The sequence below is a fragment of the Oryzias latipes genome, chromosome 18, assembly GCF_002234675.1.
Source record: "Oryzias latipes chromosome 18, ASM223467v1".
Lineage (NCBI taxonomy): Eukaryota > Metazoa > Chordata > Actinopteri > Beloniformes > Adrianichthyidae > Oryzias > Oryzias latipes.
In genome coordinates, this window is record NC_019876.2 from 896,920 (window position 1) to 918,121 (window position 21,202).

The following is a 21,202-nucleotide window of genomic DNA, read 5'->3' on the forward strand; positions in this document are numbered from 1 at the left end:
GAGCTGCTCCTCAGGAAGTGTGTCAGCGTCAGGCGTGATCGCACACGGCGTCTTCTCTTCTAATTAGCTCCACATCAAAACGGGAAAGAGGTCCACGGGTCCCAGCGGACCCGCAGCCTGTCCAACAGCCCCACCTTCACAGAGCGAGCCCCCACAGCTCGCCGCCAGGAAACGCTTTCCAGGTCGTTTGGACCCCCAGGAGCAGAACTGGCTCTGATCCCCAAAACCTTTTTTATCAACGGGAAACAAAAAAGAAACCAAAGATCGACGTTCTTCAGAGGAAAAACCAGCAGAAGATCTGATTTCACCTGGAGAACAAAGTTTGAAACCCCAAAGAGGTGAAGTCCAAACGATGAGGACCCGAGTCACAGAGCAGGAAGCAGAACATGGACTGACCGGAGAACCCGGATCCTCACACAGAACCGCAGAAAAAGGAACCGATCCAGCAGAAGAGAACGGAAAAACCCGCAGAAAGAGTTCCTGCAGAGAAAAAGACTGTGAACTACGGTGGCCCTGAAGGTCAAATCACATCAACAAATCACTGCACTCCACCAAAACACATTAAGAATCACAATGACTATTAAAAAAGTAAAGAGTACATTACATTCTAGAAATAAAAAAATAAAAAAAATAATAAAAATAAATCAATATGTAAAGAAACGAAACTCAATAAGAAAGTGGAAAAGGTAGAAACCACGGACATCACTGATTGGATGATGATGTTTGAGTTCTTTTAAATGTTTCTGCGTTTATTGATCAGTACAGAGCAGGACAAACGTATCGTCCAATCAGGGATGTCCATGGTACTCTTTCTGGTTTCTGCTTCTGTTCCTTCTTAACGTTTCATTTTGATTTCCGGAAATGACTTTTTACCCCGAAACATTTTGTTTCTTTTATTACGGGAACCAGGAAAGGTTTCTGATGGGACGGCCGAAGTTCTGAGGGAGAGCAGACCGAGCTGCTGTCAGTGTGAACGTAACTGAGACTGTGAGCACTTTGGGCCTTCAGGGAAGGTAGTAAAGAGCAGTATAAGTACACGCAAAGTACATCAGTTTTTAGACACAAAAGATGTCAAAGGAAATGGAAATTTATTTTGAAGTCTTCTGCCAGAAAATCGGGATTTTGTTCAGTTACTATACTTTTACTCTGAAAATCTGAAAATAAATTAGTTTTTTCTGTTTTCCTTTGAGATAATTATCCTCAATATATAATAAAAAAAATTATTTAAATTTTACAAGAAATAAGAAAATAAATCAGTAAAAGAGTCAAATCAGTCATGATGTTCTCCTCCAGGCAGAAAGGAGGAGGAGCCAAAGGATGGGGAGACCTTTCAGTTAAAAAGGAGGAACAGGAGAGGAGTTCCAGAGATGAAGAGGAGGAGTAGGAGGGATTCTCTGCAGAAATGATGAAGACGGAAGACGAGAGCGGGTGAAAAAAAAATCAGTTTTCTTCTTTTAACATCATCAGGTGAGTGTTTGTTTAGATTTTTATTCATTTTTAAACATTCTTTTTACCTGTAAAATGTTGATATTTTTATTTGTAATAATTATGTAGAATGAAGTTTGAAAAAGTTACTATTTTTTTAATCTTTTTTTGAATATTTTGTGTATAAACGTTTTTATTGTGATTGTAAATAAACTTAAACAGCTTTCAAAAGCTTTCAAAAGCTAAAAACTAAGGACATAATTAGAGAATAAACTAAATTATTAAATATGTTGATATGCAGAATCATTTATTTTCTTCAGATTCATCTGTTTCATTTACTTTGTTGCATTTAAATGAATCATTGAACAAAATTAACAGTTTCTGTTTTTAATGAAAGTAAAAAAAATAATAACTGTGCTTTTGATTAAATAAAAGAGAAAAGAACAAAAGTACTTTAAAAATCATAATTGAATAATAAAAGAGTCAAATAAAGGAACATTTCTGCTGATGGAAACCTCTCTTGTGTCTGCAGGTCATGAGGATGACGGCGGACCTGGAGCAGGTACTGAAGGTCACGTATGATGTTCAATGTTCAATGCTTCTAACGGCTCCTCTTCCTCTCTAGTTGAAGTGTGGGCGGAGCCAGACTCTCTTCTGCTCAACGGCACGATGCTCCGCCTACCCCTGCAGCTGTCCCTCCTTCACAACAGGAAGTGTCCAGGTCAGGTCATGTGACCTCTGCGGTCACGGATGGGTTGCACACGGTAAAAGACACATTTGATTTATCATCTCTAATTTCAGTCACAGCTTAAGTCTTCATCATCTGAGGAAGTTTGTGTCTCAGTGTCCAAAGTTTTCATCATTTTTGTCAAACTTTATCTTCACTTAGAACATAAAACACGTCAACAGTGGAAACAGGAAGTAGACAAACGATGTTTCATGTTATCAACAAAATAATCAAAAAACTAGAGTATCAGAGTAAAAATGTATTTCAATAAATTTAGTAAAAGTTAATTTATTGTGAAGCAGCTTTTCATTTGTTTTTTTGTGTTCTAGGTTCCCACATGTTAAACATCTGTGTTAGTAATGTGTTTTAACTCTAAGACCTTTTAGAACCCTTCATGTTAAATTATGAATAAAAGCTAAACTAATGGGGCGGGGGGGGGGGGGGGGGGTCCATGTCATTTCTACATCATTGTAAAGAACCGATGTCAACAAACTGACCGGTGTTTTCAGAGACTACATGAGGAACCATGGACCGTTTTCTGAACGTTGTCTCCATGTTTCTCTCCAGCCTTGGAGAAGCTCCCGGCCCCGCCCCGCTCTGGCCCAGTGGAGGTGGTTCTGCCTGGGCTGGTGTTCGACCTGGGGGCTCTGGTTCTGTACGGGGCTCAGGCCGTACCTGTCCGACTGAAAATCCTACTTGACCGGCTCTTCAGCGTCTTGACTCCTGATCAGGTATGTGAGCGGCGTAGGAACCGCCGGTAAACACAGTAGAAATGACTCTTTGTCCCTCCAGGTGTCCCACATCCTGCACTCTCTGGGCTGGAGTCTGGAGGATTATGTGAGGGGCTACATGCTGCAGGTAAAGTCATCCAAACATCTGAAGCCGTGTTCCATTCTGGTGCTAAGTCGTCCGTGCTTAGATTGTTCTGCTGTTTGGTGGAGATGTTCTCGTGTTTCTGCTCCATAAACGTATCTGCTGAACTTTCTCAAACGGCATAATGGTGAACGTGAAGGACTGCCTCTCCCTCAGGGTCCTGGTGGGATCGTGCTGGACCGTTGGGTCATGGTGACTCCTGAAGAAGAGCTGCTTCTCTTCAAACAGTTCCTTCGCTTTGGCGAGACGCGGCCCATCGTTGAGCTGATGACGCCTCATGGTCTGGACCCCACCGATCAACCCTTTGGTCCAGAAGTCATGTCTGCTCCAAAGAGCTGCCAGCAGGACCTGAGCGGACACGAGGCAGCGCTGGCCAGGCTCAAGAGCACTCAGGAGCCCTCAGGCCTGCTGGAGGACAACAACAGCACCAACTATTTTGAAAATGTCCCAGGAGGACTGTCTTCACTCCTGCCTTTCCACTCCCCACGGTCAGACCTCCTCAATTCAGGACCTTCCATCCAGGTGAACATTTTCTTCTAAGAACAACAATCTGACCTTTTACCTTTCAGGGTAAAAATACTACAGATGTCCGACAGCGATGAGTGTCAGCTAGCTAAAATAACCACAATCCTACTTTTGTGCTCTTGATGAGAGTTAAACCAACATTTAGTTTAAAACGTTTGTGATCTTCCATCCATCCGTCCGTCCATCCCTCCATCGTCTAGACCCATCCTATTCCTCTCAGGATCATGGGGATGCTGGAGCCAATCCTGGTTGGGTTCACCCTGGATGGTTTACCAGTATCCATCATCTATACATCCATCATTTTTAGGTACAGCCCTCACCAGATGCTTTCCTCCAACAAAACCTAGAGGTTCTTCACAACTAGGGGCAGTGTGGGGGTGGAGTTTGGTGTCTTGCCCAAGATACCATGACTGTTGAACCCAGGATTTAAACAAACCAAACACTTGGTAGACAGACATGGCCCTCTTCTGCTGACTTTGCTGGATTCAGTGATTGTTCAGACTCTTCCTGTGACATTTGAAAAGGCGGATCAAGGCATTTCCTTCTCATCCAGCGGTGTTTGCTGTGATGGGCCCTCCCACATCACTGAGCTCTACATGCTTTCCAACAAACCTGTCAGTGTTGATTCTTAATGGCTAAACACACCTGGACCAGGTTATCAGCAGCAAATGAGGCCTGGAGTCCGACACCCCTACCTTACAACCTCGATCATCACTGGAATCATTTGGGGCTTAAACATGGACCGCCCTTTCTACGCCACAGGGACATTTTTGCCCTTTTGTTCTCAACATCATAACACAGCATCCAAAACAAGACAACTAAAACCAACAAACTGACCAGAATACGATGCTTCATGACATTCCACATCATGTGTGTCCAAATGCGCCTCACATCCCGTGTCTGTTGGTCTTCATCTTGATCACAACCAACTTGTTCTGAAAAGTCACAAAGATTTAAACACTGAATCAAAGTAATTCCTTTTGATAATTCCCTCTTTCTTTGTGTTCTTCTTCTGTTGTTTCTGATCAGGAGGGGAACTCGCTCAGGAACCTCACGAAGGTCGTTCCAGAGCCCTTCACAACAAAACCCACTGAAAAGCACAAGCAGAGAACTGCCAGACTCAAGGTCGATCCTGACCTGATGTTGCATCAAACCAAAGACCGATCACCTTCAAGAATCAAAACAGATCCCGATGATCTGAGACAACCCCAACCGCTCTGGTATCCTGACCCAACGTTTAACAAAGACCATGAACGCCACCTTCAGAGGGGAGTGCGTGAAAATGACGGCCTTGCTCCTTATTCTTCCGCCTTGATACCATCACTTGCTCGCTCTTCCATTGTCTTCCGTCCGTCCATCCCCTCATCGCCCTCGTCTCCTCTGCAGATGTGTCAGAAGCTGCAGAAGTCCCCTTCTCCTCTTCAACCACTACCATCCTTCTCCTCCTCCTTCTTCTGCCCTTTGCCCACTTCTTCCACTTCTTCTTCCCTTCATCCTGTTAAATTTTTATCCTCCCAACTTCATTCTGTCCCGACCTCCCTTTGTTCCTTCTCTCCTCCTTTCCCTGCCGGAGGTCGGAAGGGCAGGGTCCACTGTGGCGTTTGTGGGAAGAGCTTCTACGATAAAGGTACCAATTCTGGGTGTCCTTAACCCTTTAACACCAGAGCTTTAGCTCCAGAGTTGCATCCAGATGTGATGACCTTTTAGACTCTATTCAATGCCCAAATTCAACAGACCTTTGCCCAAAAGATCACAATGGGTCTAAATTTAAGACTTTTTTCCATCCATAAGGTTCTAGCTTCCATGGTGAAATGTCTTTTTAATCACATCTAAACCCTTTTCTGTGCGTCTGATTCATTAGTTAGTGATTGTTTGCTGATGACGTGAGATTTGAGGCATCATGAAAAGCTAATACTTTATAACCCTCTGAGAGGTTCTGACAGCTTTTGTCTAAGGAGACTACATCAGCTGGTCCTCCAAACTTTATATCTGAAACAAAATCACACAGCCAAAGCATAATCTGTACTCCAACAGTAACCAAGCTGGAAACGCACAGAAATGTCCAAAGATCCCCTACAAACACTTCTATCAACAACTAAACCTGGTACTGGGACAAACACAGAGACACTGATACCGTCCACGAGTCATAGACGAGACACTTTGGCGACAAGATTTACCGCGATATCACCACATGGATGTCAAAGACCTTAAGGTAGACCCTACAGGAGAGTTTCAATCTCTCAGGCCTCAGAACTGCTGCCGTCAAGTCCGTGTGCAGTTCACAACGGGAAGTGGTCTGCAGTGATGTGGAAAGTTCTGTCCTTTTACCTGCTTATGCAGAGGAAAATGTACAATATTTTAGGTTTACTGATGGTTCAACTTCTACTTAAATATAAAAACCTTTTATCTCCTCTTCTATTGATCTAAGTCATGACAATCAGTAGGCCCAATCCCAGTTCTTCAATTCCAGCTGGTTTCCAGTGTCATCCATGCCTCATGTACTGCTGGCCATCTGGATCAGTGTTTTCCATCCATAGGAGGCAAAATAATCAAGACATGTGGAATTAGAGGCACCTGTATCATTCCAGTTCACCATCATTTCTCTTCTGTCTGCGCAGGAACCCTGAAAATCCACTACAACGCCGTCCACCTAAAGATTAAACACCGCTGCACGGTAGCAGGTTGCACCATGGTCTTCAGCTCGCTGCGGAGCCGAAACCGGCACAGCTCCAACCCCAACCCACGGCTGCACACCAGCACCCACAGAGACGCACCCAGTGACCCTCACCACAGCAAAGACAGGATGAAGAACTTCCAGGAACAATGTCTGCTCAGAGAAAAAGACTTCAGGAAACACTCTCTGTTCTGTGGTTTTGATGCACCAACCCTTAAAAAAGCTCAAACCAGGAACAGGTTTGAGGCTGACACCCACAGGGACCCTCCACCCAACGTCACTCTACCTCCAACTTTATCACAAGACACCAACCGTGTCTTCATCCTGAATCGACCACGGACCCCTCCCCCCTCTCCTCCTCTGGACCCCCCTCCTTCCTGCGTCTCCTCGGGTTGCAGTGGTCACTTGGTGTCAGAATTCACCTGCAGTGGGACCAGCCCACCGTGGGGCAAACGGTCAGCCGGATCTCTGCCAAAGAAGAAGCCCAGGAAGTCCAGCATGCCGGTGAAGATAGAAAGAGAGACGACAGAGAGGAGGAGAGTCCAGGATGAAGAGGAGAGCTGAAGGACTTCAACGTTGAACCAATCTGACAATCTGAACTGACTTGAGAGTCAAGACACCAAGAAAAGAACTTTAATAAAACATGAAACCCGTGAAAAGTGTAAAAAGTCAAAAGGTTATTTTTCTTTTTGTGAAGCCACCAAAATCTTCACATTTATTTAATGTATTCTATTTATTTATTTAAATGACGTATCATGCTTTTATTTATGGGAGAATGTTTGTATTTTACGCCATATTTATGTATTTATTTTTATCTTGTAAATCTGTTTAAATGTGTTTAATATCTTTTAAAAACCTCGCTGTCCCATTCAATGTTTACTTTTCACATTTATTGATGACATACATTTTCCTTTTTTTCTACTTATGTTCATTTGCAGCACATCTTTCACTAATTATTATTAAATTTTTCACATAAACATGCGACTGAATTGGTCTCCAAACAGGTATTTTCCTCAGACATTTAGTTCTGACCAAACACCAACGTCAGGACCAAACTCTGAAGTTTAATATCAAGAACAACTTTTTATTCATCTTTACAACACTTTTGTGAATAATTGTGTTATGCTATTTAAAAAAATAGAAAAAAAGTCATGAAAAAGTAGGTTTTGCTTCAATTTTAACATTTTGAAACGTTCTAATCGATTCTCAGTTTAGCCACTGGAGGGAGCCAGCTTTACACCCCCCCCCCACACACACACACTGACAGCAGCAATTCATTTTTATTTATTTTATTTGTACGCTGGCACTGACTCTCCTAGAGGTTCTTCAAATGAAATGACATTATTATTATTATAATACAAGAGTTTATCCGTTCACAGAAGCACAGTTCCCCCCTCAGATGGAGTTAAGACTGAGACAAACATAAAACCCGTGTTTATATGGTCACTACATGAAGAAATATGCCCAAACTCACTGATGAATGTCGGTTATTGTAGATGGTCCAGTCAGTGCATGTTCTTACCTCAGAGACGTCAGTTGCAGATTGTTTAGTTCACATCAACTCACCAGGTTTGTGGTCCTCTGTGGGGAAGCTGTTTCCTTGTTTAAGTCCAACCCCAACAAAACAGTGTCATCAGCATATTTGCAGATGGTGGTGCAGTTAAACGTGGCCACAATCAAAAGTGTAAAGTGAATCCGTAGGGGCTTAAGACCAAACCTTTATGGGGCTCCAGTGCTGAGGGGGATGCAGGATGAGGTGTGTTTGTCAAGTCATCCAACCTATGGTCTGCCAGTAAGGATTTTAGAAATCCACAGGTCCTTGGCAGCAAAGTGATACCTCAGGGTAGTACAGATAGATTTTTCCAATCATGGCTTCTAGTTAATATGTTTCTAGATGGTGGTACTCTACACAGTAAGACCCCCATGACCATTTACATGCTGACATCACCAGAGTGATTCTGGAACATGTCACTGTTTGATTCATCTACCATCAAAATGACCAATGACAGCTAACCTCAGAGATGCAATCAGAGTTCTGAGACTTCTTGAAAACTCTTTCTTTTTTTCCTCCTGTGACCACTGTGTTTGTGGTTTGTCAGGTCTCTTCCTGTCTGAGTTTCCTGGTTGATGCTTCAGAGAAAAGTGAACCGTCACACAGACGATCATCCTAACAGAAGAATCAGACTTTGGTGTCTGTCCAACTGCTGTTGGTCTGATGTCCTGCAGCTGCAGAATGGAGGGAACATCTGTCCAGATGCTGCTGGGTGAGTCCCGTCTGCTGGATGTGTGTTGGTGTGGAAACGTTGACAGATGCTGCTTCCCACAGCAGAGCCTTCATCAAAGCTCCAACTAAGCTGAGTGTCATTTCTCTGCAGCTCTGAGCTCCCTGCTGTGCTGCACAACCAACCAAAGTTAGTCCACTTCCTCAGTCAGTCCCACTCTCTGTCTTTGTGTCCAAGAAAGCCTCTGACAGCAGCAACACTCTGTGTGTCTTTACTTTGTTGTTGCAGTTGGTCTGACTGTGAGTCCCAGCAGATCTCAGTTCTTTAGAGGAGAATCAGTGACTCTGAAGTGTGAGGACCACAGCTCTGCAGGATGGACTCTGAGGAGAAACACCAGCAGAGGAACCAGGACTCAGTGTGGATCTGGACAAAGACTACCCGCTGACTCTTCCTATGAGATCAATTATCTTCTTCCATCAGACAGTGGTGTGTACTGGTGTGAGTCCAGAGGGGGAGGAGCCTCCAGCATCAGCGTGAACATCAGTGTCTCTGGTAAGATCAGACTGTGGAGTTAGTGTTGCTGCAGCTGTGTGCAGATGGATGAAATGCTTTGTCTCTGTGTTGAGGTGGATCAGTGATCCTGCAGAGTCCTGTCCTCCCTGTGATGGAGGGTCATGACCTCACTCTGAGCTGTCAATCACAGACCCCTCCCTCCAAGCCCTCAGCTGCTTTCTATAAAGATGGCTCCCTCATCAGGACTGAGCCTACAGGTCACATGACCCTCCAGCATGTTTCCAGGTCTGATGAAGGTCTCTACAAGTGTCACATCAGCGCTCATGGAGAGTCTCCATCCAGCTGGATCTCTGTCTCAGGTGAGGAGCTTCACTGTCATCTCACCATGGATTTGCTCCATGCAGTCACCTGACCAGGTGGGATTCTGTCTGCAGAGAAACCCACGACCACAGAAGCCCCACCCATTTCAGAAACCCCGTCCCCTGCTGCAGCTTCCTACTTTCTTGAATTGAGAGTCCTGCTCCACCTGCTGGTGATCAGTCCGTTCTTCATCTCCACTCTCCTTCTGGTGTCTTTATGTCCACAAAGAGCCTCAGGTAACAGAAATCAATCAATCACATTTGATCAATCATCTTCAGTTTCTAAACTGTTCTGTCTGCAGGAAGTGACCCGTCTGTCTCCATGGTGATGACCCAGCACTCACATGCTGAGCAGGGATTGGCTGATGACTATGATGACATCATCACATCTGGAACCACAGAGCATCAATTCTGAAAAGAGAGTCTCTTTTGGTTTCAGAAACCTTAAACTTTTAATTTTTGTCTTTTTAATTTTTTTAATTTTCTTGAATTTGTTTAAAATGTCTAAATGTTTTTGTTTGATTTAAAATCTTGTGTTTTTGTGTTTTAAATACAATAAATCTGAATTTCAAAGTAAATTCTTCAATTAGTCTTTTTAGTCACTTTTCTAAACGTATCTGGAATAGAATCATATTTTTATTCAGTGTTTCTGCAGACATCCAGATGAAAGTGTTTTCATTTCCATCATTCCATAATAACATTCAGCTGTCATCCGGGTCACTGTCTGATTGATTTCTTCATTTTTTCCATCAATTGGACTTTCAGCTCCTAAACCCACAGAACCAGATTTCAGAACCAGAAAACTGTGGAGAATCTGTCTAAATTCTGCAGGACATGAATGTTTGAAACAGTTTCACCAACTGATCATCAAAGCAGCTGCAGGTTCCCCTCATGTCCTTCAACTGGTTCAGTCTGGTTCTGGATGGTTCTATCAGACCTTCACTGACCCCCCCAGAGTCTGGCTAAACCACTAAAGTTCCTCTCTGAGGAGGCGGTTCCCAGAGCGCCGTGTCCGAGCAGAACCACAGAACGAGAAAATGTTCTGGAGGAGATGCAGCCGCTGAAGAGACGACGTGGACTTCAGAGGATCATCTAAAGGATTCCAGAACCTGCAGGAAGACTGGAACCAAGAGGAGGAACAGCTACAGAACCACATTCAGGAGACGGGCTCCAACTGTCGGGTTCTTCGGGTCAAACCACTTCTGCTGCTTCTCCTCCACAGTGATGGTGGTTCCTTCCTACAGGAAGTGACATCAGAAGCTGGACTGCATCCAGAAACAGGAAGGAGCTTCTTTGGTCGTGGTGACACCAGAAAGCTGATTTTGGATCAGAACCATCTGCAGTCAAACATGCAGTTGGTCTGTAGACAGAACGGATCAGAACCAGGACAGAAACATCTTCAGCAGCAAGAACCTCTGGATCAATGACTGCAGGAAGTGCTTCTGGATTTTCATTTGTCATTTATTTATTTGTTCCTTTCATGACAATTATTGAATGTCTAACATGTTTACATGTTTTTTCTTCATTATTGAAAATGTTCATGACTGGAAAAGGAGCAGAATTGAAGAATACAATTCTAATAATGTCTGCTCCCTTTTAAACATCAGACCTATGAACACCTCCAGTCCTGTAGTGCTGAGGACCTGAACTGTTTTGCTGGTTGGTTTGGTCCTGCAGATCAGAGCTTTGCATGCTGGGATTGGTTCCACAGAGATGTGAGCCCACATTTCCAGGTGAGGAGCTGCTGCAGCCGTGATGCACCTGAGACATTGCAGTAGACTTGATCCAGTGGGTGAAGAAGCTGGTTTCTGGTTTCCCCCCAGCACGTCTCCTCATAGAAGACCTGTCTGTGATAATGGTCTCAGTGGGGTAGACTGAGGGGGGAGCAGGTCTCCAGGACGGAGCAGTGAGGATGCTTGAAGCAGTTGGAAATGTGGGAGGAAGAATCCAGTCAGTCATTTCATCCACACACAGATGTCTGCATGGAGGAGGTTTGGACTGATGCATCATTCAGACATTCAGACTGCAGGTGTTGTTGTTTCTCTCTGCATCAGAATCTGAGTTCAGACGATCAAGTTCAGGATTCTGCTGGTTGTTGGAACCACTGGAACTTTGGTTTGAACCTTTTTTCTTCCTGTAGATCCAGAGACCAACAACAACAACAGCAGCAACAACAGCAAGAACTGCCAGAACAATCCCAATGATCCCTCCTGGACTCAGTCCTTCTTTCTTCGTTCCTCCATCCTCCTTCTTTCCTTCTTGGTCTCCTACTCTTCCTCCTTCATCTCCTGCAGGAGAGAGAGAGGATGATGAGTGCAGAACAGAATCCTCTCCTCTTCCTCATCAGAGCAGCTGCTTCCTGCAGAGTCTCATCAACAACATCTTCAGAAAACACGTCTGATCTGAGACCTTTACTCTGACATCAAGCAGGAACACAAACACTGCTCACCTGGAGACGGGCCACCTGGAGGAACCACGGACAGATGGATGGTGCAGATGAGAGGAGTCTGTAAAATAGATCTCTTGGTTCTTTTTATAACTCTACACTCATATATTCCAGTGTCTTTCATGGTCACGTTCTTCAGAACCACAGACAGATCTCCATCCTTCATCTGACTGTCCTTCAGAAAAACTCGGTTCCTGTAGGATTCATGCTGATTGTCTGGATCAACACCACCACTCCTGTATGTTATCACACGTTCTTCCTCCTCCAGGTCAGTTCTGTTCCACTCAAAGGTTGGATTCTCTGGGATGTTTGTATCTTGACATGTCAAAATGACGTCATCTCCAGCAGTGATGTTCCTCAGACCTGCATCAGAAAAACCAGAGATCAGAGAATTCCAGAGGACTCGGTTCTGTCAACTGGACAGGAACTACCCACTGCTCAAGGACACATCTACTTCAAATCTAAATCATGGCCATGTCCATGGTTTACAGCTACTGATCTGCATTATAGATGTGTACCTGTGGTAGGGCGGTCAACCTCTGATCAGACTGCAGGTTCAAGTCACACGTGGTGGATATTTCATGTTTTGCTCTCACTGACTATATATGACAACTGGACTAAGTGACCCCTCCCCCCTGCTGGCTCCAACAAGCCAAAATCCCAAAGAATTCTACAGAGAAATAATCATCATTATTCAGTCGTTCTATTGGTTCTATTGGTCAGAATAACCATGTTGGAGGGCGTGGCCTCTCGCTTCCCTCCTGCTCCTCGTCTCAGTAGCTGGAATATTCATCAAACTTGATGTTTTCTTTTGTTTCCAGTGTCATGAATTTAGGGGGGACAATGACAGGGATTTGGTTTTCCCAAAAAAAGGATTTAATAATTGGAAAACTGCATTGGAAAAAGAAAAGGACTCACAAAGCAGGTCAATGCCACGTAAAAAATACAAAAACCTGGTTGGAAAGAGAGGCCACAGGGGAAACCTTCAGTGATCCATCAGGGACACTCAATAAAGAAATATTATATCAAAACAGTTGGAGAAGTAGTTCAGTTCCTGGCAGTAAATGAACTTCCACTTCATGGCATCGTGGAAATCTACAAGGATGATGATTTCTCTGCAGGACTGTTCTAACAATGATTGATGACACACCGACACACCGGCTCTTCTCAACATTTTGGACATAGACATTGTGGAGGTGGAGACAAGATTCTCCAAAAGCAACTGGACCTCAGGAAAGCAGATAATGATCCTCAACCTGAATCTCCCTCGTTGGATGTGAAGTCCTCTGCAGAGAAGGACAGGAAGTGACGGTGACAAACTTTCCTAATGTTAGAAAAAGAGTTCAAAAAGACTGATGCTGACTCAATGTAGAGTCTGTAGACCTCTCCACTGTCTGCAAATATCCACATGGACATAAGAATGTCTTTCCTCAGCTCCATCCCATGTCTGTGACCTCCACTGTGATTGGTGCATCATCTGCATAACATCTAAACTCTTACTTTGTCTCCAGTTCTTACCCTCTTCTGCTGCACCGTGCTACATGACAGAAAACACAATGTAGTTATTTTAGCTCATGAGAAGGACAGAACATGAAGACTGGATCTGGACTCATTAGTTAGGACTTTAGCAAAAATACAGATGACAAACGCTGGAATGACTGTTAGAAGCCATGCTGTGTTAGGAACCAAAGTGACCAAAAAAAAGACAAAAAACTCAAAGAATAAATAGATAAACCAATAAATAGAGATAAGTAATACCTTTATTATGAAGTAATAATTATAAAGATGAGTAAAAATACAGCAAAATTAAAGGAAAAGACAAAAAACAAAGACAAACATAAAAAATAAATAAATAAAAGTAACTAAAACTCACTCACTCAAAAATAAATACCTAAAAAATTATAGCCTCCACCGGGCATAAGCCAGTGTTACATCAGTGCCTGTCCCAAGCCCGGGTAAATCCAGAGGGTAGAGTCAGGAATGGGATCCTATATGAAACCTTGGATCACAGGAGACAGTAGTTACAGAGCAGTTAGCATCGTTCTTCTTCATTTTAGAGACATGGAAGGATTTTACACCCCAACCTCTCAGTACACCCAAACATCGCCACAGCCCCCACCCACAGCGGGACAGCCAGTGAAAGAGGATAGAGTCAGACTGGCAGGAGGGGTAATAAATGTAAAGAGTTCAGCTGTTTCTCCGTCATGACTTGCTATTCCAAGCATTCATTGCCTCTGAAACTTCTGAAAAAGTAATTATAGAATCACATGCTCATCTCCATTCCTCACTTATCGTATTAAGGTTATTCAAAGAATGAAATCAAACTGAGAACCTTTTCATATAGTCATCAGGGCGGAGCCCACCTGTCCAAATGAGCTAAGCCCCGCCTCCACTTCCTTAAGGAGATCTTGAGGTGTAAATCCTGAAGCAGGAGGGAAGAACGTTCCTCCTGTCAGCCATCAGGGCGGAAGGCAGCATGTTTTTGTGTTTAAACAATCATGCCACAGATTTACCCATTTGAATACAACTTTATTTAAAACAACAAATGCCCTGGGGTTTGTGCGGGATGGTCCTCTGATGGACGTAAATGTAGAAAACATTCATGTAAAGATCACAGGAACAAAGTCAAATGATCTGTTCTTTTTACTATCTGTAATCAATCATTAGGTTTAGTTTAGAACTGTAACCTTTTAGAAATGTACATTTGTATTTCTTATACAGTAGGCCAAACCGATGGATCATTCATGCATGCATCTTTTAGAAAACATACATGAGTGTTTCCTAAAGGACAAAGCATTCCTACAAAGAAGATTCAGTTCTAGTCATGAACACAGAAGCTCAATCTGGTCTGCAGCCTCTGATGCTAAATGCTTCCACTGGCTGCTCCAGACTCTCATATTTTAGAACAAGTGGAGGCGGGACTCGTTTAGGCTCCAGGCCCCGCCCTGATGAGAGAGAGTCTGACAGATTGAATTCAGCTGGAATCACAGCAGGGGGCGCTGTTTACAACTTCTTTGGTGTTTTGACATGAAGACACCATGACATGAAAATGCAACAGAATTTAAAATACATTCAAAAACAAAGAATTGAAAAGTCATTTTAAAATTTTAATTTCTAAATTACACAATGCAATGCAAATTGATCTTAAATTTATTTATAAAAATGTAAAATGTCATTTTTTTATATTGATTTCTAAATTGACATTTGCTTGTGTTCAAATCTGAGAGTTTTCGTTCTAATCAGTCTGAATCTCTGCTCTGACATCATCGACCTTCAGGATGAAGAAAGTCCTTCCAGGATCCAGAAGATGCTTCCTGTCAGTCAGACTGTGGGACATTCAGGACAAAGAGTTTCAACCACATTTCTCAGTGATGGCAGATGGATCCTCCTCTCCAGAGTCCTGGATCTGGTGCTGATGCCAGCAGTCCTCCAGGGTCTGGAAGGGAACCTGCAGCTCCTCCAGGTTCCCTTCCAGGACATGGAACATGAGGACATTGACCCAATCAGCCATTTCTTCTCTGCCATCACTGATAACTGCAGTTACTGCACTGAAGAGCAATCTAACTTGAACAGTAAATGTAAAGATAAGTTTTCACTTGTTTATTTCAATAGCAGGAGCATGTATGCAAATTTTGACAGCATTAAGGAATAATTATGTAATTTTTCACAACGATTTAGTGTGTAAGCAGTCTCAGAAACATGGTTCACTGCAGAGAAGGGAGTTGAAAACTTTATTTTGGAGGGTTATGAAGTCAGATACAGTAATAGACTAAACAAAGGTGGTGGAGGAGTCGCTCTATATGTGGATAAAACTCTGCATTTCAGAGTAGTGACTAGCATGACAGCTGTTGTTGACAACATGCTTGAATGTTTAACAGTCGAAATCTCTCAAGAAAATAAAATTATATAGTTGTTAGTTGTATTTACAGAACAGCTGGCTCAAATATGGATATGTTTACAGGCTGGATGGAGAAAAACGTTTGTGGATAAAAATGAGGTAATTCTTGTTTGTGGGGATTTTAACATTGACCTTTTGAATCCTCATAAGATTAAAGCAGTTGATGAATTTATTAATACCATGTACAGCATTTGCTTATTTCCAAGAATTACAAAACCAAGTAGGATAACTGCAAGTTGTGCAACATTAATTGATAATATATTTTCCAATGACATTGAAAATAAAACGGCTATTGGGTTGCTAATTAATGAAATCAGTGACCATCTTCCAGTTTTCACAGAATATGATAGTTATGTCAACCACAGGCTGCATTTCTCAATGGGATACAGAAGAATTAAAACAGAAACCTCCATCAATGCATTTAAAACTGAGCTACTTGAGCATAATTGGGATGTAATTTATCAAAAAGAAACTGTTGACGAGGCTTATGAATATTTTTACTGATACTTGGTTCGTTGTATGATAAACATTGTCCAGTTAAAAAATTCAAGAAAAAAATTAAGTATTTCCAGTGTCCATGGATTACAAAAGGACTGGAAATGCATGTAAAAGAAAAAGAATACTCTTTATAAAAACTACTTAAAAAAGAGAACCAAGGAGGCAGAAATTAAACATTCATTCATTTTTTCATCATTCATTTCTGATACATTTCTTGGGGTCATAATTGATGACAAACTAACCTGGAAAGCACATATTAGGTACTGACAAACTAAACTATCCAGAAGTATTTCTGTCTTAAATAAAGCTAAACTGGTTCTGGACCACAAATCACTCCACATGTTATACTGTTCATTGGTTTTACCATATTTTAATTGTGTAGAGGTTTGGGGGAACAACTATAAAAACTATAAAACATTCACTTTCAATACTTCAGAAGAGAGCAATACGAATCATACACAAAGTCAATTATCTTAAGCACACAAATAAATTATTCATAGAATCAAAATTACTCAAATTTTACGATCTAGTAGAGTATTGTACCGCTCAAATAATATTCAAGGCAGAAAACAGTTTATTACTACGGAGCCCGTGTCCTGACATTAAGATATAAAAATATATCTTGTTCCCACAGATTATTATTATCTCATTCACACGAAATACTATTCCGTTCCCACAAGATACTATTGCTTTCCCTCAAAATACTATTCCGTTCCCTCGAAATAATTAAGTCGTGCGAAATAGCTCCTGCTAGGCTACTACTATCGTATGACAAAGCAGCCTAGTTATCATAAATCTTTTGATATTTTTCTTATATTCATTGAGACGGTAATAAAGTGATCATTTTTGTTTTTCATGTTCCTTTTTTGAACGAATATGGGTCACAGAGACACGGAAGTTACCGCTGAAAGCGGCTTAGTTTTGCCGGCGTACAGAGAGCATATCCGCGTGAATGACTTATGACGTGAATAATTACTGCGTTCAAACGGATTAATTATTGCGTTCAAACGACATAATTATTGTGTTCGCAAGACTTAATCATTTCGAGGGAATGGAATAGTATTTTGAGGGAACGCAATAGTATCTTGTGGGAACGGAATAGTATTTTGTGCGAACGAGATAATAATCTGTGGGAACAAGATATATTTTTATATCTTAATGTCAGGACACGGGCTCCGTATATTACAGACAAATATCCAAAGGTTATTTATTATATTATCATTTATTAATTTTAGGGGAAAAAATAAATTTCTCATACATAAAGCACGAACAAATAAAAAAAGTGAACGTAAAGTGAAGTTGTAGAACAGAAGCAGTAAATGCTTGAAACAATGTCCAAACATAAAAGAATTTAAGAAAAAATACAGAAATGTGATCATTGATAAATATGTACAAATGCAAAACAATACAGAACATCCACATTTGTAAATCCGCATACTTAGAAAATATGTTTTTTTATTCATTTGGGTTTTTTGGAAATATTACATGTGCAGCTGTAACTGAGTCTACACTTGGGTGGGGGCGCTGGACTTTGATGGGAGTACTGGGTTTAGTTGGGAAAGTAAGGACTAAAGGTATTCGCTCTCCCCCTTTTGGACTTGTGTTGGTTATATATTTTTTGTCTTGTTATTCTACACTTGTTTTCACTTGTCCAAATAAAAAGGTTACTTCCTTCCTTCCACCTTTGTTCTGGTCTGTAACTCTTCCTGCTGGGGTTCCCACTGAACCGGGGATCAGGTTGGGTTCTGGGTTTATGGTTCTAAACTGAGCCACAGAGTCTTGGAGGTTCATGATGACGGTGAAACCAGGAGCTGATCTGAGGTCTGTGATGGTGACTATTATGGTATGGTCCAAAACCAAAGAACTACAGGCCAGTACCAGCACCAACAGAAATAACCAGACGTTCAGAAATAAGGCAGAGGATTCATGGAATTAAATAATTTCATTTATTTTCAGTCTTTTAGGTTCATTTTTATTATTAAATAGTTTAAACTCCTGGACAGAACAAGGACAATATTTTTAATGAAATAGAAATACTTTATTAAACTTTTACCAGAAAAACATTATGTAGAAAAGTGTAAACAGTAAACAAATGAAGACAAAGAAGTACTGTAGGAGAAATGAAAGTATAAAAAAGAAGTTAAAATACTCAACAAGCTGAACGACAGGTAGAAATCTAAAAACTTCCCATTCTAAAGCTTTAGTCACAAAGACACATTCTTCTTCCAGGACAGAATCTCAGCATTTTTCTCTCTCAAACTCCGTGTTTCAGGTCAAACATCCTCTCAGTTCATGTTTCCTCTGCTGCTTCATGGAGGGGGGGTTGATCCACGTCATTGATCCTCTGCTATTCCTGTTCTTTCTGCAAAAACTGAAGAACCTCAGCCGATAACTAGCTGGTTTCTTTGCATTTCATGACAGCACGATTTTAAGGAGGACACACAAGAACGCCGCCAAAAAAGGAACCAACGGGCGCCAAAAGTATCGCCGTCAGCGCAACGAGCACGAGGGGGGGGGGGGGGGGGGGGGAGACAAAAGTGAGCCCGCCCTGCACCGACAGAAGAGAGGGAAGTCCAGCGACCCGTTTCCTATGGAGTCCATTCAGTCTCAATGATCACAAATACACACAACCTGTTTGACAAATACACACACTTGCAAACGAGTTACATACACTTGGAAATGCATATGTTGTGTTTCACACAAATGCTGTGTTTCACAAAAACACATGAAATGTTTCAGGAATGCACAATTGATGCTTCACAAACAGGATTTGTAGGTGATATGAACTCACAGATCATGGGAACTGCAGAATGTGCATTTACAAACCAAATCAAGTGGCCCCTTAGACTTTAACACTTGTGTGCACTCCTTCCTCCTACACACGCAGCGCACTGACATGCAAACCCATAGTCATTCTACAACACCTATATAGTTAGTTGATAGTTCATGAGTTAGATAGTTAGTAGTTGGTTGTTACTGTTATTTGTTAATAAAGAATACAGCGTTGTAATTATTCATAGTATTCATTTGGGACGCAGGTGCGTATATAAATAAATAAGTAAATGCAGGTTCAACAATTTGCATTATCTGTCAGTAGCTAAAAATTATGTTTGTGAAGCATCTGTTGTGCATTTGTGAAACATTTAGTGTGAATTTGTGAAACGTGCATTTCTAAATGTATATAGCACGTTTGCATAAAATTACAGTTGTGTATTTGTGAAACAGGTTGTGGGCATTTCTGATTATTGCGACTGAATTATTTCCATAGTGTCAACATACATCTCACCCGCTAGTATCAAGCTAACAGCGGTACAGACTTGGTACTGATACTATGAATACTGGGATGGATCCGCCCACCACTATCACCAGCAGCAGACGAGGCAGCAAGACAAGGGGGGAGGAGCTTAAGACCGACTGACGCGCCACTTTTACCAGAAACGCTCTGACATCACACGGTCAAAGACCTCCAACTGGAGACAGGAAAGCCAACAAGGTTTGACGGGTGTCTCTTTCCGGACAAACACTGCAAAGGGATTGGACCACGAGAATGTGGTTCACCGTCAGCACGCCATCATCATGTCTGACAGATAACCAGAAAAACTACAACTGTGTTATGGTGAAGAGGTCATTAGACGACCACGAACATCGCCTCAAAGAAGGAGACGTCAGACCTGCCGCTCGAGTAGACATGAAAGTAGAAATGCTACGGTGGTTCCTCACCATTATGGATCTGATTGTTTTCTGTGTCCTGATTGGCTGTTGAACTTGTCAATCAATCTCAGAACGTCTCTCGGTTTTCAAACGTACATCAACCTCAACAGTGATCAGATCTTCTTTTTCTATCAATCTGGATTTTTTTTCTACCAACTTGGAGTTTAAACAAGACAGAAAAGCAGAAAATGTTTCTGTTTGTGAAAGGTGGAGAAAGTGAAGGATTTAATAACAGCCTTATTAAAACGTCTGGAATTAAGGAACATATAAAGGATTTTATCAATCTCTGGTTATCTTTACATAAAGAAGGAACAAAACTCTCATTTTACCGACAGATTCCGACAGCGCGCGGAACGCGAGCGTTCACTTCCGCATCGACCGACAGAAACGTCAAACGCTGCCGTTTCTACATTCAAACGATTTTACGCCATTTTTTTACGTCTCACCTGAGGACGAGGACACGACGGACACGGACACGGACACGGAGGAAGCGAGCAGAACGAGGAACAAAACGGAACCGAGGAGCGCCATCGTCGGAGCTTCAGCTGCGCACTCGATCAGAAGGATTCCTGGAACACCTGTACTCTCAGGTGAGCCGATCCGCTTTATACACCAGGGCGGGGTCTCCTGATTGACAGCTGAGGGGTCCAATCCTGGGTGAGCATTTCATAGAAGGTTCTCGTTCATTCTGGAGATGACGTCAGTCATCTCACCTGGACAGACACGGGCACGCGCACACGGACGGACAGAGATCCATCAGTTGGAGTAATTACTTGTTTAGCAGGTTTTAAAGCAGCAGCTACCAAAGTGCTGAACACAAAATCAAATATAAATAAAACCTTTAAACAATAAAACACAATAAAAAAACATCAACATAGCAACGAGAAGCTGGTCCACTAGATCTGCTCACCGGAGTAAAGATGAGTTTTTAAAAGAGACTCATAAACAATTGAAGGATCTGTCAGAAATCACAGAAAAGGAGAGATCATTGCTAAAATACTTGAACTTTGGGCTGACATTTTTTCCAAGCTGATCTGATCAAACAGCAGATTTCTGACTTACATTCATATTTTATTGTTTTTCCAGTTTATTCAAATAGATTTTTTAGCAATAAAAGAGTTATGAAAATGATAGAGCCTAATCCTCCTTCTACATCGATGGCACTCATGTCACCAAGCACACAAAGTGACGGTGAAGCTGTGATTGAAACCTTAAGCCAGACTGATAGATCGGCACATACCTGCTGCCAGAGAGCCTGGACAGGCATGCAGAACCACAGTGCATGCATGTAACTGTCGGTAGATGGCGCCTAGCAGGAGGAGGCAGGACGC

At 42.1% G+C, this 21,202-nt stretch overlaps 2 protein-coding genes across 2 annotated transcripts; both read left to right on the forward strand.

Annotated features, from left to right (window-relative positions):
• Nucleotides 1-1,966: 1,966 nt before the first annotated feature.
• LOC110017116 (zinc finger protein basonuclin-2-like) lies at nt 1,967-6,909 on the forward strand. The gene is made up of 7 exons (XM_023948976.1): nt 1,967-1,987; nt 2,051-2,146; nt 2,695-2,883; nt 2,945-3,010; nt 3,182-3,547; nt 4,580-4,826; nt 5,995-6,909. Exons 1-7 carry the CDS (start codon nt 1,967-1,969, stop codon nt 6,786-6,788), a joined length of 1,779 nt encoding a protein of 592 aa, XP_023804744.1. The 3' UTR covers nt 6,789-6,909.
• A 1,416-nt stretch (nt 6,910-8,325) lies between these two features.
• LOC101161271 (high affinity immunoglobulin gamma Fc receptor I-like) lies at nt 8,326-9,416 on the forward strand (the record flags this gene model as incomplete). Its single annotated transcript, XM_023948977.1, has 5 exons — nt 8,326-8,488; nt 8,600-8,635; nt 8,735-8,998; nt 9,073-9,318; nt 9,394-9,416. Coding segments are annotated over exons 1-5 (618 nt in total), but the record flags the coding sequence as incomplete, so codon positions are not given.
• Between the last annotated feature and the right edge of the window lie 11,786 nt (nt 9,417-21,202).

Excerpts from the sequence above, each read along its gene's own strand:
- LOC110017116 (XM_023948976.1), top strand. The coding sequence starts at position 1,967 with ATGACGGCGGACCTGGAGCAG. Across the intron at positions 2,147-2,694 it reads TCACAACAGGAAGTGTCCAG|ACGTTGTCTCCATGTTTCTC; the intron begins GTCAGGTCATGT and ends ACCGTTTTCTGA. Across the intron at positions 3,011-3,181 it reads TGAGGGGCTACATGCTGCAG|GGTCCTGGTGGGATCGTGCT; the intron begins GTAAAGTCATCC and ends CCTCTCCCTCAG.